The sequence below is a fragment of the Malania oleifera genome, chromosome 13 (assembly GCF_029873635.1).
Source record: "Malania oleifera isolate guangnan ecotype guangnan chromosome 13, ASM2987363v1, whole genome shotgun sequence".
NCBI lineage: Eukaryota > Viridiplantae > Streptophyta > Magnoliopsida > Santalales > Ximeniaceae > Malania > Malania oleifera.
The window spans coordinates 18600061-18617622 of NC_080429.1; the positions used below are offsets into that span (position 1 = coordinate 18600061).

At 34.9% G+C, this 17562-nt stretch overlaps 1 protein-coding gene and 1 non-coding gene across 2 annotated transcripts; both read right to left on the minus strand.

The window, feature by feature from the left end:
* Window positions 1-703: 703 nt before the first annotated feature.
* Window positions 704-3656, minus strand: LOC131146918 (pathogen-related protein-like). Its single transcript, XM_058096766.1, has 4 exons — window positions 2907-3656; window positions 2543-2675; window positions 1110-1411; window positions 704-999 (listed from the first exon to the last, which is right to left on the minus strand). The coding sequence occupies exons 1-4, from the start codon at window positions 3150-3152 to the stop codon at window positions 856-858; spliced, it is 825 nt and encodes a 274-aa protein (XP_057952749.1). The 5' UTR covers window positions 3153-3656; the 3' UTR covers window positions 704-855.
* Window positions 3657-10163: 6507 nt separating this feature from the next.
* LOC131147037 (small nucleolar RNA Z221/R21b) lies at window positions 10164-10255 on the minus strand. The gene has a single exon (XR_009134568.1). It is a non-coding gene; the product is annotated as a small nucleolar RNA Z221/R21b (small nucleolar RNA).
* Window positions 10256-17562: the final 7307 nt, after the last annotated feature.

Genomic DNA, 17562 nt, shown 5'->3' on the forward strand with positions numbered 1-17562 from the left:
AAACAAAACCACCAAGAATCATGTATTATCTTTCTATAAAAGTTAAAGTAGTATTGTGACCATATTCAATTTTGAATTTCTCATCCCATAAAGTTTTTAAGATATATCATGTGAGTCAAGTGGGAGAATGTTAGCGCGCATGTTTCCTTTTTTTAGTAGCACACATAACATATCTTGTTTTATTTGAAAATACTACTATCTAAATTATTATAATTATTATTTTATTCAAAAAATCAAATATGGAGATAAGATTTTATAGTAACTACTTGATATACTAAGACTAAGTCTTCTAAGACTACGTCATCGATTTGAAATTCAAACGAAAGATTTTGAATCTGATTTGAAATTCAAATGAGAGGTTTTGAAAACTCACAATCCTCCTTTAATGATAGGATCACACATTGACTTATGGTTATATAGAACTGGCCAAAAATCCTACTCCAACACGGTGAGAGTAAAGATAATTCACAAATCTCTTTCTCTATTTCTCATAATTCTCTTTCTTATTTCAGATCTCTTTCTTTAAGACTTGAGCAGTTATGGTTGAAGGTCAGATCACCGTTCTCTTCCGCTTGTAAACAATTATCAGTTTGTAGTTTCTGAAATTATGCTTTCAATTCGGTCCCTTTTTCATTTTTTCGGTAATTTTTGTACACCCTTATTACTAAATTCTTTTTTTACTTATTAATTTCCAAGAACAAAATTTTAAAAAATGCTCAATTTAAAATTCTCATGAAATTAACCCATCTAAAACAATAATACAAAAGCGAGCGAATTTTTGTTCAAATTCACGAAATCTAAATGCACTCCCAATTCTCAAATTTATTCCTCCAATACTACATTATGAGTCATTGACTACCCAGTGTTCCTAAGGAAGGGACAGCTTGAAGGTAGATCATCAACGACGCCGCCGGATCCGGCGGCCTTTGCAAGACCACCGAGCAGTTCTCCCCGATCGAAAAAGAACTCTACCTTCACCACCTTCATATCTTCATCCACCTGCAAATTAATTAATTTCAACACCCACGCCGAGCATCAATCTTATATGCGAAATTAAGAAATACTCTTGAAATTATTGAGGAAGAAGAAGAGAATCGAAGGAAGGATGCCTGAAAAATGCCGATTCCGAAGAGTTGGACCATTTCGCCGGTGGGGGGATGCCCCAAAAAAGGACCCTCCATGAAGCCCCAGTGCCTGAACTTGAAGACGATGAGCGGCGGCCCGGAGTAGACTTGCAGAATCTCGAGCGCAAAACCGCGTGGGAATGTGGTGGTGAACGCACGGTCAGAGGAGTCAGCGGTGTGGGCGGCGGGGTCGTAGCAGCGGTACTTCTCCGGCAAGGAGGTCTGCAACATGGCGTTGTAGCCTCCCCCAAGTTTGCGCTTGTCTTCCAGACTCAGCGCTTCCCCTCCTGCCGTGTCTCGAAAAGACTTAACAATTTTTCTTACATATAATTAAGGTCGAAAAGAAAAATATGAAATAAATTTTCATTTTTATAGTTAGTTATTAAGAAAAATAAAAAAAATAAATTAAATTTATGAACAAAATTTTGATTATTTTGATTATTAATATTTAACTTTTTCATATTTTTAAATATATTAAAATAAACTTTCATTTCTTATAATATTTAAAGGGAAAATATTTTTCCTTCTACTTTTCCTCTCTTTTTCTTTCCTTTTCCCCAATAAAATTTTTGATCCAAATGAATAATAAGAGTTTAAACAGAAAAAAATATGATGAACCGAGAGATGTTTAATAATTAATATGACTCTAAAAAATTATGAGAATGAGAAAAGAATATTTTAAATTTATAATGATTTTAAAACTTGATTGTACAAATTTTTTTTTTGTCATTGAATATAATAATAATTAAAAAACATGATTGAAATTATAAAAGTACAAAAATTATACAAAAAAATAATAATAATACAAAGAAAAATCATTATAATTATTTTACTTAATTAACATATTTCAAAATTGACTTTATAATGATAATTTTTTGTATGTGATAATTAAAAAGAGTAGAAAATTTCTCAAATGTTCTTCGTAATTTTTTATAAAATAACATAAATTTATGGGTCCTTTTACTTTTATTTTAAATTTACATGATATTGTTATTTTAAATTTAATTAAAATTACTTATAAAATGAATGATTTGAATACAATAATGAAAAATATAATGATAATTATTATTAAATAATAATTAGAAAATCTAATAATAATAATAATAATAATAATAATAATAATAACAACAAGAAAAGAATTTGTTTTCCCACATAAATAAATGATAAGAATATTTCGGTCTTGTAAATTTGATTCAATTAAGAGTTGAAGATCGCTTAAGGTTTTAAATAGTTATATTGGTCATCCTATGTTGTTACTTTCTTGGAGAATTCAAGATGTTCCTAACTTTGTCATAATATTCCTAATTAAACACAAGTATTCATTACCTCGAAAGTCAAATGCCCCTAAATTTACTTCTAAAAAATAAATAAATAAATAGATAAAAGATGAGAAGAAGGTAGCAAGAATTGGTAATTACCATTTAAGCTGAAGGTATACTTGTTTGGATCAAGTGATTTATACTGGTCAAAGGAGGTCTTGTGGAAAAGCTCCATCTCCCATGTCTTCACAAGGTTCTGTACTTTTTCTTCAAGTGACCCTGGAGTCCATACCTATTAAATATTACTCGCACATCAAGAGAGGTTTAATTTTCAAAAAAAGCTTTCTATTTCAATCCATGATCATTACAAGCTTATGTAACAATAGATAAGATTAAGAAAGGTGCAGACCTTTCTTTATATTCATTAATCTCTTATTGTCATGTGAATCCGTAATAATCATAAGCTTATAAGGCACGCAAAAAAAAAATGAAACCCATAATCAAAATTTCCATATATAATTACCTTAGTCCTGCCTTCTTCAAAGAGCTTGTTGACAGCATCATAGTTAGGAGGAGCACCAAACCTCCACTGGGTGTTCTTCTCTCCTTCACCCTGCAAGTAAGAACGATACTTATCTGCCCCACCCCCTGCAGGAGCCATCTTAACGAATTTCAGAAAAAAAAAAAAAAAAAAAAGCTTCGCTTTTGCTAACTCATTCGCGGGGCGCCACGTGTACACTAGCCCCTGATAACGTGATCCTGCCGTCATTGGCTGGTCACTCCACGTGTCCTAGATTTTCGATTTTCTAATTATGATATACTTAAGACAGCCGCCCCAGCCTAAGATTCGGATTCGGATTCGGATTCGGTAGCGTCACCGGATCTGGGTTGAAATCTTTTGACCGGCCGATCCGCATTTTTTGGGATAACCATTTCCGGGGTAAGAATTAGGCACAAGTTTTATATTCTAATTTTAAAATTTAAAAAGGGAAAAGATAAATTATTGACCATCTAAAATTTATAATGTCACGAGCATTAGTAAAAAAAAAAAAAAAGAGAGATTTGTGCCTTTATATGTTTAATTTTTTTTTTTTTACTTTCTGTCTCATAAATCAATGATCATGAGTATTATTAATTAAAAAGAAAAAATTAAGATAGAGAATTAAAATAAATGGAAAAATTATTATATTAGATTATTTAAACATATTTTCTATTTTTGGTAACTTTCAATTTATAATTATGTCAAAATTTTCAAAAATCATCCAAACAATATGATTAATTATTTAATCATACTATTAATTAATCACAACCTAATTTAATAATATAAGCAATTACTAAAGTCAATTGAGGTGTCATTAACTCTTTACAAAAATAAAAATAAAAAAATCCTTGTATTAAAATTTTTTTTCTTTTTTTTTTATTTATTATTTTTTTTATTTTTTGGTAAAAATGACTGTTAGAGATGGAGTCAGAAGACAGCTAGGAGACAACGCGTTGCTGAGTCAGAAAACATGTGGTGCTTTTATTTTCCATTAATCTCTCAGTTTTAACTTCCAATTTGATTGATTTGTATTGATTATGATGTAAATTCCAAGCTTATAAATTGAGAGCTGTGGAAGATGTATTGCACAGCACAGTATAACACAGAATAGTACAGAGAGAGCAGAGAGGAAGAAGGGAGAGAGAGAGAGAGAGAGATAGAGAGAATTGTAATATTTTCGGTGAGATAGTGAATTTTGGTGTGTGCTCCGTGGACATAAGTTGTTATTGACCGAACCACGTAAAATTATTGGTGTCACTTTGATCTGGATGCCCACAGGTTCCTAACAAATGGTATCAGAGACCGGTCGGAGCAGAAAAGCTAGATTGGAAGTGATCCCGAAATTCAAAGCTCTATCCAGTAGATCAAAACTGCGTTTTGAGGCCACCATTGCATTAAGCTCGCCGAGACGCAGAGAAGCGTGCGAGACAGAGCTCGAATGGAGTTCTGTAGAATCTACACGCGCCTTGCCGGAGCAAGACGCCTCTCCACGCGTTGCGCACACGCCGGCGAACAGTTCCTTACGCGTTGCATGCATCTTCTTCGCCCGATCCGCCTTGACCTGACCCGGTACACTACCCAACCCAAACCGGCAAGAGACTTAGATCCGGGTGAACCCAAGATCCGAGGATCTAACCCACCTCTTAAAACTGGCCACATCAGCGCTGCTGCGTCAGTTGCCACGCCAGCAGGGCCACGTCAGCAGAAGAGTGCCACGTCAGCCGGAGGTGCCACGTCAGCACTGACATGACAGCTGGTGGGCCCCACGCTGCCACGTCAACTCCACGTCACCAGGGGGCCCCACCTCTGCCACGTCAGTAGGGTGCCGCGTTAGCAGTTGCCACGTTAGCAAGTTTGACCAGGTTTGACTGAAACTTTGGCTGAACTTTTCGGGGTCGTTTTAGGTCTGTTTTTCTAGCGATTTGAACCGTTTCTAGGGTTTTCGATCGTTCCAGATCCAACCGCTATCCATTTGAGCTAATTCCATCTCTAGATCAACGAATCGAGATGTCGAATGAAAAGAGCTCAAAATCGAAATGTTCAACGAAAACAATTTTGGTTTTTGGAAGATGCAGATAGAGGATTATTTGTTTGGGAAGGAATTACACTTACCGTTGAAGGGTAAGCCAACATCCATAAACGAGGACGAGTGGGAGTTGCTTGATCGAAAAGCCCTCGGAGCCATCAGAATGACGTTGTCAAAATCTGTGGCGTTCAATATCAAGCATATAACATCCACCAAGTCTATAATGAATGCACTCTCTAATATGTACGAGTAGCCTTCAGCCGCAAACAAGGTACATCTCATGAAAAGACTATTTACGATGAACATGTCTGCAGGTGAGAGTTTCAGCAGGTATTTGAATAACTTCAATAAGTTGTCTGATCAACTCGCCTCAGTCGAGATAACGTTTGATAATGAGATTCGTGCTCTATTGATTCTCAGTCAGTTGCTTGAAAATTGGAATGGTGTCGTCATTGCCATCAGTAGCTCCGCAAGAAAATCGAAGCTTGTATACGATGAGGTCGTTAGCATGATTTTAACGGAGGAAATAAGAATGCAGCCGAACCATAGCTCCAATTCGACTTTAGCCTTGAATATGGAGAGTCGAGGCAGAGGAAACAGATATGGACGATCAAACAACTGCGGCAGATCTAGGCCTAGACGGTCTAAATCTGGAAATCCCAGAGGTACTCAGGACACAGGTTCTTAGAGCACTAAAGTTATTAAGTGCTAGAACAGTGGAAAGATTGGTCATTACAAGAACCAGTGTAGGAGTCAGAAGAAAGAATTCGAGATGAGGGCAGAGTCAGAAGCAAATATTGCTTCCAAGAATGATGAGATGCTGATATGCTCTTTGGAGAGCAAGCAAAAGTCTTGGGCCTTAGACTCCGGAGCCTCATTTCATGCCACATGCTGCAGAGATTGCCTAGAGAAGTACACACCAGGTAATTTTGGTAAGGTGTATGTTGCCAACAATCAACCTTGCAACGTAACCGGCAAGGGAGTTATGAAGATCAATATAAACGGGTCAGTATGGAAGCTGAAGGATGTTAGGTATATTCTAGACTTGAGAAAGAATTCGATCTCAGTTGGTCAACTGGCAGATGAGGGATACACAACGAAATTCATTGGCGATGAATGAAAAGTTTCAAATGGTGTACTAACGATTGCGCGAGGTAAGAAAAGCAGAACACTTTTTTAGACAAATATCAGTATCCCGAAGAGAGAAAGACTTGAGCTAGTCCATTCGGATGTATGAGGACCAACAACCATTTCGTCTACAAGAGGAAAGCATTACTTCGTCACGTTTATCGATAATCATTCACGGAAGATATGAGTTTACTTCCTGAAGTATAAATTTGATGTTTTTGATGCTTTTAGAATTTGGAAAGCGATGGTAGAAAACGAAATTGGGTTGAAAATTAAAAAGCTGAGAACAGATAACGGTGAAGAGTATGTTGACACCGAGTTCAAGAAATTCTATTATGAGCATGGTATCAGAATGGAAAGAACTGTGTCAGGTACGCCTCAACACAACGACGTAGCAGAGCGGATGAACAGAATGTTGACAGAGAAAGCTAGAAGCATGCGTATGCAATCAGGCCTGCCAAAAATATTTTGGGCAGAAGCAATCAACACAGCAGCTTATTTGATCAATAGAAGTCCTTCAGTACCATTGGACTACAGTCTACTTGAAGAAGTTTGGAGTAACAAAGAGGTAAGACTTTCACATTTGAAAGTTTTTGGTTGTATCGTATATGTACATGATCATGTCAGGAATAAACTGGATCCAAAATCTCGGAAATGCACTTTCATCGATTATGGTGGGGATGAATTTGGATATCGCATTTGGGATAACGAAAACAAAAAGGTGATCAAATGCAGAGATGTGATTTTTTATGAAAAGATGATGTACAAGGATAGACGTTTTAGAAGATGTCAGGACACATCAGTAGAACACCGAGAATCCTCAGGTGGAGGAACCAGTAGAGTAGATCATCGCACCACTGTCTTCTACTCCAGCACCAGAGCTTAGGAGATCTACTCAGTCCCATATACCAGACAGAAGGTATATTGATTACTTACTTGAAGACACATATTTTGAACACATCATTTATTCATGATACTGGTTGAGGAGGCGTCTCTATCTCCAAGTGGGAGATAATTAGAGATGGAGCCAGAAGACAGTTAGGAAACAACGCATGGTGCTTTTATTCTCCATTAATCTCTCAGTTTTAACATCCAATTTGATTGATTTGTATTGATTATGATGTAAATTCCAAGCCTATAAATTGAGGGCTATGGAATATGCATTGCACAGCACAGTATAGCACAAAATAGTGCAGAAAGAGCAGAGAAGCTCAAAGAGAGATGAGGAAGAAGGGAGAGAGAGAGAGAGAGAGAGAGAGAGAGAGAGAGAGAGAGAGAGAGAGAGAGAATTGTAATATTTTCGGCGAGATAGTAAATTTTGTTGTGTGCTCCGTGAACGTAGGTCTTTATTGACCGAACCACGTAAAATTATTGGTGTCACTTTGATCTGAATGCTCCTAGGTTCCTAACAAGGATGGCACCTCCATTTATTTATTAATATACCTTACCTTTGGCAGAGGAATACTGTGGTTACACGATAAAATAAAAGGGGGAATACAGAAAAACCCTCCCAAAAAAACCAACACCAGCAATCAACCAAATTAGGACAACAAAACTAAACATACTTAACAAAGACAATAAAACATAAACACAATCAAAATCAAAACAAAATACATCAAACGAAACTCTAGAGTTGAACTAACTACGAACGAAAACAAAACCCCATCTATCCATCCGAAGAATACCTTTTAAATAATGTGGTAAGAGATGTTTTTCGTAAATTACATTATTTTTTATTTCTCCTTCTTTAACAAGAAAATCAACCATACTATTGCCATCCCTATATTAAACTTGAATGTCCTTGTCCTTACCTAAGCCAAACTATAGAAATAGTTTGGCCCTTTAGACTCCAAGTGTCCTAGATTTTCGATTTTGGAATTATGATATACTTAAGATAGCCACCCCAGCCTAAGATTCGAATTCGATAGCGTCACCGGATCTGGGTTGAAATCTTTTGACCGATCGATCCGCATTTTTTGGGATAACCATTTTCGAGTTAAGAATTAGGCACAAGTTTTATATTCTAATTTTAAAATTTAAAAAGGGAAAAGATAAATTATTGACCATCTAAAATTTATAATGTCACAAGCATTATAAAAAAAAAAAAAAAAGACAAAAAGAGAGATTTGTGCCTTTATATGTTTAATTTTTTTTTTTTTTACTTTCTGTCTCGTAAATCAATGATCATGAGCATTATTAATTAAAAAGAAAAAAATTAAGATAGAGATTTAAAATAAATGGAAAAATTATTATATTAGATTATTTAAACATATTTTCTATTTTTGGTAACTTCCAATTTATAATTATGTCAAAATTTTCAAAAATCATCCAAACAATACGATTAATTATTTAATCATACTATTAATTAATCACAACCTAATTTAATAATACAAGCAATTACTAAAGTCAATTGAGGTGTCATTAACTCTTTACAAAAAAAGGAAAAAAAAAAAAAAAAGATCCTTGCATTAAACATTTTTTTCTTTTTTTCTTTTATTATTATTATTTTTTATTTTTTGGTAAAAATGACTATTAAAGATAGAGTCATAAGACAATTAGGAGACAACGCGTTGAGAAAACGCATGGTGCTTTTATTTTCCATTAATCTCTCAGTTTTAACTTCCAATTTGATTGATTTGTATTGATTATAATGTAAATTTCAAGCCTATAAATTGAGGGCTCTGGAAGATGTATTGTACAGCACAATATAGCACAGAATAGTGCAGAGAGAGCAGAGAAGCTCAAAGAGAGCTGAGAGAGAGAGAGAGAGAGATATTTAAATCTATTAGTCATTAATCTCTTAATTATTACGTTTAATCCTCTCCCCACTATCACTTGCATTACTGAAATTACATTTTATACATTCTTTCTTATTCCTACTTATCTTAAACCCTTTAAAGTTAGTACAACTATCCAAAGCTCTATCTTAGACTCCACCCCTTCTACTATCATCAATCAACACTATCATACGCAAACAACATACACCAATGGATCTCAAGTCAAAATATGAGACTCATAGACCATTACTCTCTTATCTTATTTGAGTTATGCCTAACTAACAGTAAGTATGTTTATTCCTTGATTTATTTTTTAATCTTACACCACTCATCAACCTTGACAAACTCATATATGCCGTCTTACAATTTGAAATATATTATTTCTGAGTCACCCAACATTTGATTCATATAGCATAACTGATCTTATAGGTAAATTTAACCAAAAGAATTAAGCCATCAAATCTAATGTCCAACCATATATAAAAGCCACTAATCCTGCCCTCAATTTTTTAGTGGTTAACCTACACACACACACACACACACACACATATTTGTCAATTAGGTGTTGTCTTTTATCATTTTTATTTCAAGACTGAATTTTTTTTCACTTCCTATATTATTTTTACTTATCCAAATCAATAAACCATGCACAGAAACATGATGGATACCATTTCATATCTAACCAATTCGATTGTTTAATCATTTGGAAAACCAAGTGATCCAATTCAGAGACAGATTTCAAGTAAAAGCCCTCTAAATCTATATGCAAATTTAGACATCTCAGCTTCGATTGCAACATTTTATTCGGTATTTCATAGTAAAGAAAAAACAATAAAAATTTAAAAAGAACGGCGAAGTTGAGCTTTAAGTTCAAACAGACGAACTGAAAGTTGAGGACCGGAAACAAAAAATGCAAATTAGTGTTTTGACATAATGACAGTAACTCTAATAGCAACCATATGTGTTTGGATTTGGGCAAAACTGAATCGTACCAAAGTTTTTAAACGCAAAATGCCGATGAAAATCAAATCACAGAAAACAAAATATTTTAAAAAACATTGAAATAAACAAAAGAAAGAAAGAGGAGGAAGAACCATCAGAAACCAGAAGATTATCCCCAGAAGCCAATAGCTGTGCGGTCCGCATCACGGTTTAGTCTTTCAATGGAAAGACCACATCATTTGGTTCGAACAGAAATAGATCTAGAGCGAAAAATCAAATAAAATTTACAAAACTTGAAAAAACAGGAAAGGAAGAGATTGAAGTACCTTAAATAGTAAAATGCAATTCGGAAGATGAAATGGGAGAGGGCTCAGATATGTATGGGTGAGAAATATTTATCAGCACTGAATTGATCAAATCAGAGTGGTGCATGACATCTCATATCCTCATCACAGCCCAGCTCCCACAATCATAGCAATCCATAACCCTGAGAGAGAGAGAGAGAGAGATGCAGACACAAGCCCTAACGGCGGAGGCTGAACAGAACAATGCATTGGACTGTTGAGAGAGAGAGAGAGAGAGATGCAGGGTCAAGCCCTAACGGCGGAGGGTGAACAGATGAATGCGTGGGACTGTTTAAATAACAAGTCATAAACCCTAGTCCTCTGTTTTTTTGGTTGGGCCTTATCGGGCCCAAATTACATTAAGGTTGCGTTTGCTTGCGTGAATTTGAGAACTTAAATTTAAATTTTTATTTTTAAATGTCTATATTGAATTGAGGCTTATTAATAAAATATAGTTTATTTGATTTTTATTTCTCTCCATTTAACTCCATTTGTGATGCACTTAATGTCCTAATTTTTTCACATAGAGCCGGTCTCAAGCCCGGATAAAGGAGGAGGGTTGCGTTAGTTAATTGACAGCCAACGTAAAATTTGTCAGATCATTATGATATGAATCCTTACAAAATATTTGTTGGGGCGTTTCCTACAACGACACGTTACACTTGAACCACCCGAGCTTAGCGAAAAGTGTGGTAGGGTGGGCTAGGTCGTCGCCCCAAAGCGACGCGCTGTGTCGGCGCCCGGGTACGGTGTCAAATATACGAGAGTTCCTGCATCATTCTAGACGTGGATAGATAAAAACGTTAGTTCAGGAAACTAGGATTAGATTTAGCAACTTGGAATATAGGGACACTTACGGGTAAAAGCATGAAAATTGTGGATACAATGATCTGAAGAAGAATTAATATAATTTGCCTTTAAGAAACTAAGTGGGTGAGGGAGAAAGTTAGAGAAATTGATAAATCATGATTCAAACTTTGGTACACTAGAAAAGAAAAACATAATAATGGAGTAGACATTATCATAGACAAAAACTTAAAAGATTGCGTTGTGAATGTAGTTAGAGTAGGAGATAGAATTATAAAAATCAAGATGGCATTAGGACAAGAGATAATAAATATCACTAATGCTTGTGCTCCTCAAGTCGGTTTAGCAGAAAATCTTAAGAGACAATTTTATTATACAAGGCATACAAGGGACTGAGAAAATATTTATAGGAGGAAATCTAAATAGACACGTTGGAAGAGATAATAAAAATTATGAGAGGATACATAAAGGGTATGGATATGGAGACAAAAATAAGTTTGGGGGAGATGATTATAGACTTCGTTATGTCATATGATTTAAGTATAATAAATACTTGCTTTAAGAAGAGAGAAGAACACTTAATAACCTTTAAAAGTGGATAAAATAGAAGTAAATAGATTTTTTTTTTTAAAACTATGAGGGTAGATCGTGTTAGCTTTGGTGCAATCCCAAGAGGAGGGTGAATTGGAAATTTAAAAATTTATCTTAGGTCAACCAGTCTAGTAGCAGTAATACACAACCTGGGGTCAGTCTAAACAATCATAAATAAAACATACATGTGCGATAATATAAATTGCGAAAATATAAACAGTGTACACACAATATGTTATCGGGGTTCGGCCAACTATGCCTATGTCCCCGCCTTGGCTCACCAGTACAAGGATTCCACTATAAACTCACTTCACGGATGGAGCGACACCATTTACAACTAGGCCAATTAGCGGGGCTGACCTCAATCTACACCTTACCAAGATGGTGCACCTAACTTTCCGAACCGGATCTAAACTAATCCAGGACTATTTAATAGGGTTAGTCTCCCTCTTCAGGCCCACGCTTGGAATAAAGCAAATATGAAATTTTGCGTACAAACAAATGCTTCTTACACAAACAGATATGTACCACTATAATCAACACACTATAATATGATAGGAAATGATAAGTTTAATGTAAATTTAATATCTACTCTAAAAAATGTATCCAAGTATAGCAATCAGTACGTGAGAGTGTATGAGTTAGGATCTTTGTGTCAAAAAAATAATGCTAGTCGCAAAGTGCAGTAACAAAGATCTCAAGCATACTCTAGATATCTTAACAAATATTTTTCTCAAAATAAACCACAAGAGATATTCGAAATCGGTTTGTAAAAATTATTTGATCTTTGTGTCAAGATGATAATATCAATCAAAAGATACAACAATAAAGATCTTCATCACACAAACAAATATCTCAAAATGTATTTTTCAAAAAATAAGCACAAAAGATATTTGGAATTGATTTGTAAAAATTATTTCACAAACAAAATGTAATATGAACTCTTGAGTATTGCAATGAAGATGCAAAACTCACAAGCTCTAAGAAGTTTTCCTATGGAAGACTTATCAACAAAGTCTCCTAAAAAAACTTGAAGCTTACTCTCTATGGAAAATGAATCTCAATCAGAACAAGCAAGAGAGAGTTTAAGTTTGGTGAGATAAACACAAGAAAACTCTTACAAAAAAGTATTTGCAATATGAATGAGTAAAATGAGCAGTATATGACTTGAATATAAAATTTTGGCTTTTTGAAAATCAGAGGATATTTGTTAATTATAATTGCTAATCTCATGCTAATTTTTGCAAATGAGGGGGTATATATAGAATTCCCCAAAATTATAACCGTTGGGGACATATGAGTCATTTTTGAAAAAGTTTAAGTGAGATTAATAAAAATAACAACGTTTTTAACTTCAGTAAATTTTGACAACCCGAGAGGGTTGGTCGACCATCTTGAGGGTTCGGCCGACCATAGTGCTAAGTTTGGTCGATCAGGGAAAATTTGAAATTTGTGTTTGGTCGGCCATTCATAAGACGATTCCAGAACCTCCGCGGTTTGGTCAACCGAAGTGAGTTTAGTTGACTAAATTGGTCGAACTTTGTTTAACCCAGATATTTTGAACTTTAGGGTTCGGTCAACCAGGTGGTTAGAATTTCTCACGTGGGGGTTCGATCGATTAAGGCGTTGCTTATATGTTTATGGTTGGTTGACAGAAAGGTCAACATGTTGACCTAGTGGGGGTTTGGTCGACCGAAGATCTTAGTGTAACTGAGTTCGGTCGACCGAACATGTCATCCTTGGGCATTTCGATATTTTTTCCTTTATAAGGTTGTCCCTATTTATATGATGTTTATTTTCAAGACTATGAGGAACATTTTTATGCAATATTTAGGGTCCTAAAGACAATATATGGTCTTTGTGAGTTAACCCCAAAAATATGGCGTCGGTCGACTAAAGGATCCCTAGGGTCATTTAATAATCCTTTGAGCTTATCTACCCTATCATGCATGTAATGCATTGATTATTAAAGACCATTTCCTATTTACTATTATAGACCCGAATAAAACTCAATTCAATTACAACAAATAAATGTTCTGGGTTTTTATCTTCTTTAAGTCCATGTGCGCGCACAATATGATACTTCTAATTGATCCTGCACACAAACTCATCAACCATTAAATATCAAAGTATTTGTCATAATCAAAATGGGATATGACCTATAAGGTCAACAATTTTTCCCTTTTTGATGATGACAAATTCCTTATGCAAAAGTGGGTATAGTCAAGAAAGGCTCCCCCTGAAACTATGCAAAAGTCACAATAAATATTTCTTTCAAAGTTATAAGCCTACAATGTATCTTCTCTTATGAATCTCAATGCGTGTGAGAGGCACCAAGTTGGAATGACTTTCGATTTAAATTGCATGTGCATAGGTTTACTTGAATTTTATATATTCATCTAGATAGAGAGTAAGGCGATTTTCTTAGCCACTCAACTCATCTCTAAGCATATAAAGCTCTAATGGGTTTGACTTAGAGTTTGAGAGCTTTGTGTAAGAAGTAAAGAATGAATACCCTTAAAGATTAAACTTTTTATTTAAGTTCAAGAGAGTATTTAGAAGTAGGACATTGTTCAAAAAGTATTCGTACAAGTTAATATGTCCTAGAGTGATGACTTGATTTTGATTTAGGCTTTTAAGTTCAATGATGGGTTTAGGATTAAATGATATATAGTGTGAGATGGATTCCCTAAACCACAAGCTAGTGCAATGGACAAAATGTAGAGACCCAAAGAATTATAGTATTTAAATAATAAAAGAGGGAGGAAAAGGAAATTTTAAAAGGGGTCATAGCAGAATCTCGTCGACAAACGCAAAAAGTTCATCGACGAAGCGGCTTATTGGGATCGTCAATGGGGACACTTGTCTCGTTGACGAGGAATTACCAAGGGGGTTATTTTAGGACTTGAAATTCGTTGACGATGAATAAGTGTTCGTCGATAAACTCTCTACTTGGCCTCGTTGACGAAGTGACATATCTCGTTGACGAAGACAGCTGTATAAATAGCTCAAACTCGGGTTTCCAACAAGAAAACCTGCATGCAACCCTTCAAGCTTATCAAACAACCACGATTGAGTGCATGGATCATACATGCATCTACCATGAACAATTACCCCATTTCACAATTTTTTTTTTTTTTTACTAAAGGAATGCGCCACCTCCTTTTATTTATACACCCTCACTTTTGGCAAAGGAATATTGTGGTTACAAGACAAGCATTGGGAGATTACAGATAAAAAAAAAAAATTAAAGGCCTCCCAAAAATAACACCAACAACCAATCAAAAATAGGGCTACAAATCTAAACAAAGTTAAATAAGAAACAAATCTAAACAGGCCTATCAAACAAAAATCGAGAGGTTGAACTACTTTAAATCTAGATAATAAATTGTAGTATTAAGTTGTATTAACATTCTTCTAAATTCATACAATTATATTCAAAACTTAAAATCTGTATTTTCTTCCAAACATTACCTAAAAATTTTTCAATTTTGTTCAAAGTTACTCAATTAATCATAAACTGAAGTTGATTAGATATTATATAGAGTTTGGGAGATTTTTTACCGTTAGGGACAAAACGGGAATAATTAATTTTGTTTAATGAAAAATTAACCTTATTTATCAAAGTAAAAAATTGAGAACCCGAGAGGTTCGGTCGCTCAGTGCTTGGGGCCGGTCGCCCGAACAGACACAAAAGATTTGAAGTTACTTTTTAGGTTTGGTTGATCCTGGGCAATGACCGGTCGACTGAGCTAGGCGATTTCTCGAGCCTTCGTAGGTTTGGTCCCCCAGACCTAAGGCCGATCTGCCGGTTTATAAGATTCGGTCGATCGAGGCATTTTTGAACTACAAGTTCGGTCGCCTTGGGACAATAGAAAAGTCAAGTTCCATGGTTCAGTTGACCGTGAATGGTACGTTCAATTTGAGGTTGGTTGCTCGAGGCATGGTCAACAAGTTGACTTTTGGCCTATAGTGTGTTTGGTCGACCGTGGTGATTTAAACATTAATGAGTCGGTCGACTCAGGCTATTTAATTACCCAAAACTCCAACTTTGGTTGACTGAATTCTGTGTAAAATCAATTTTGACCCTGTTACTGCCCCAATTTTGACCCTAAAGGATTTTGGAAACCTTTGCATAAGTTTTGGCATTTAATAAAAAAGATTTTATGTGAAAGGTTAGGTCTCCTAAGGTCAATCTATGGCCATTTGTGCATTCAATCCTTATCATGCATATGTATGCATTATTACAGACCAAATAATAAAAAACTTAAATGCAATACAAATAAAAATGAATGTCTTCGTCTTTTTCTCTTCAGTCTTCATGGAATACGTCAGAATGATGATAAACTTGAAGTTCCTCTTGGCTTCCACTTCCCCTTATGTGTGTGTTTGAATTAAAGACATGTTCATATACTAAATACACACATAAAAAACATGTGTTTTGTCAGCATCAAAACAGGGATTGAACTCAAAAAGCCAACAACATTCAGTTGTCATTAAGTGTTTGGGGTACTATTTTTGGGGGGGGGGGGGGAATATAATTCTATTGAGTTTTCCACCCTACTCACCTCTGATATCAACCATTGTGCACAGACACTCCCGAGAAAAATGGTGTGGTTGAAAGAAAATATAGGCACATCATTGAGACAGCATGATCCCTTCTCCTTTCTAGTAATTAATGTTCTCAAAGTTTTCTGGGGAGAAGCAGTACTTACTTGCCACATTTTTTATTAATAGAATTCCTACTGCTCTTACTTTGGGAATCTCTCCTTTTGAGAAATTATACAACAATGCTCCAGAATATTTTCATTTGAGAGTATTTTGTTGCACATGCTTTTTCCTTCGTCCACATACTAAGAGTTCTAAGTTGTCCGCACAATCCTCTATGTGTGTGTGTTTCTTGGTTATGGTGATGGACAAAAAGGATATCGTTGTTATGATCCGAAAACACAAAAACTTTATGTTTCTCGTCACGTCGTCTTTCTTGAACATATTCCATTCTTTTTTATTCCCACAAGTTCTAGCATCTTAAATGAGTCTCTTGTAAATATTGATCCATTTACTTGTGATATTGATTCAAAGTCTTCCTCAGGTTCTCCTATTTTTTTTTCATTTGTCCTTCATTTTCACCTGCAAGTACAAATCCGTCATCCTCTTTGGTGGTCTCCTCTTCATCTTCCGATCAAGTGGCAGACCCTACAGGTGACCCATGACCCGTGACCCTCCTGTTTAAACCGGGTTTGGGTTTTGTAGAAGGTGATCCATTTAAAAATAGGTCAACCCAAACTTGACTTGTTTAATAAACGGGTTAGGCGGGTTTGGGTTGGTTACCCACCGGATGACCCATTTTATTTGATATATATATGTATATTACATTTTAAAAAATATTAATTAAAGAGATGTACTATTTTCTACATTTTATGTTTTTTCATTAAGATATTAATAAATAAAATAAAAGAGTGTTGTTTTATATATATATATATATATATATATATATATATATATTACTTTATATGAAATGTTTTACAAAATTTAAAATAAATAAATTATATTTTTAAACAAGTTCTTTACGCGTACCCATTTATTAAATGGGCAGATTTGGATTTATATGTCTGTAATCCGTTAGTAAACAGGTCAACCAGAACAAACCCGCTAACCCGTTTTACCACCTCTAATTAAAACAAAAGATAGGTACGCGTTACCTGTTTTATAAAGTAGTATACCTACTAATGTGTAAGTGATTGTGTAACAGATTACCACATTAATTTTTGCTTACACATTAATGTGTAAGTGATTGTGTAACAGATTATATCTTACACATTATGTCTTACACATTAATTTTCACTTTATAAAACGGGTTAGCAGGTATAAAGCGAAAATTAATTATGTCTTACACATTATGCAAGATATAATCTATTGTACAAAACTAAAGGTGAAATCAAGGTGGCATTAAAGTAGTATCTTTGGTGTGCCAATAGCGCCTCCTTTTGTTTTGATGTTATCAAAATTAAGTCGCAAACTCA

Bases quoted from the DNA above. Each gene is read 5' to 3' on its own strand.
- LOC131146918 (XM_058096766.1), bottom strand. From the start codon at position 3,152: ATGACGGCAGGATCACGTTATCAGGGGCTAGTGTACACGTGGCGCCCC. The intron at 1,412-2,542 runs GTAATTACCAAT...GAGACACGGCAG, and splicing joins GTATACCTTCAGCTTAAATG to GAGGGGAAGCGCTGAGTCTG. The intron at 1,000-1,109 runs GCATCCTTCCTT...ATTAATTTGCAG, and splicing joins TCGGAATCGGCATTTTTCAG to GTGGATGAAGATATGAAGGT.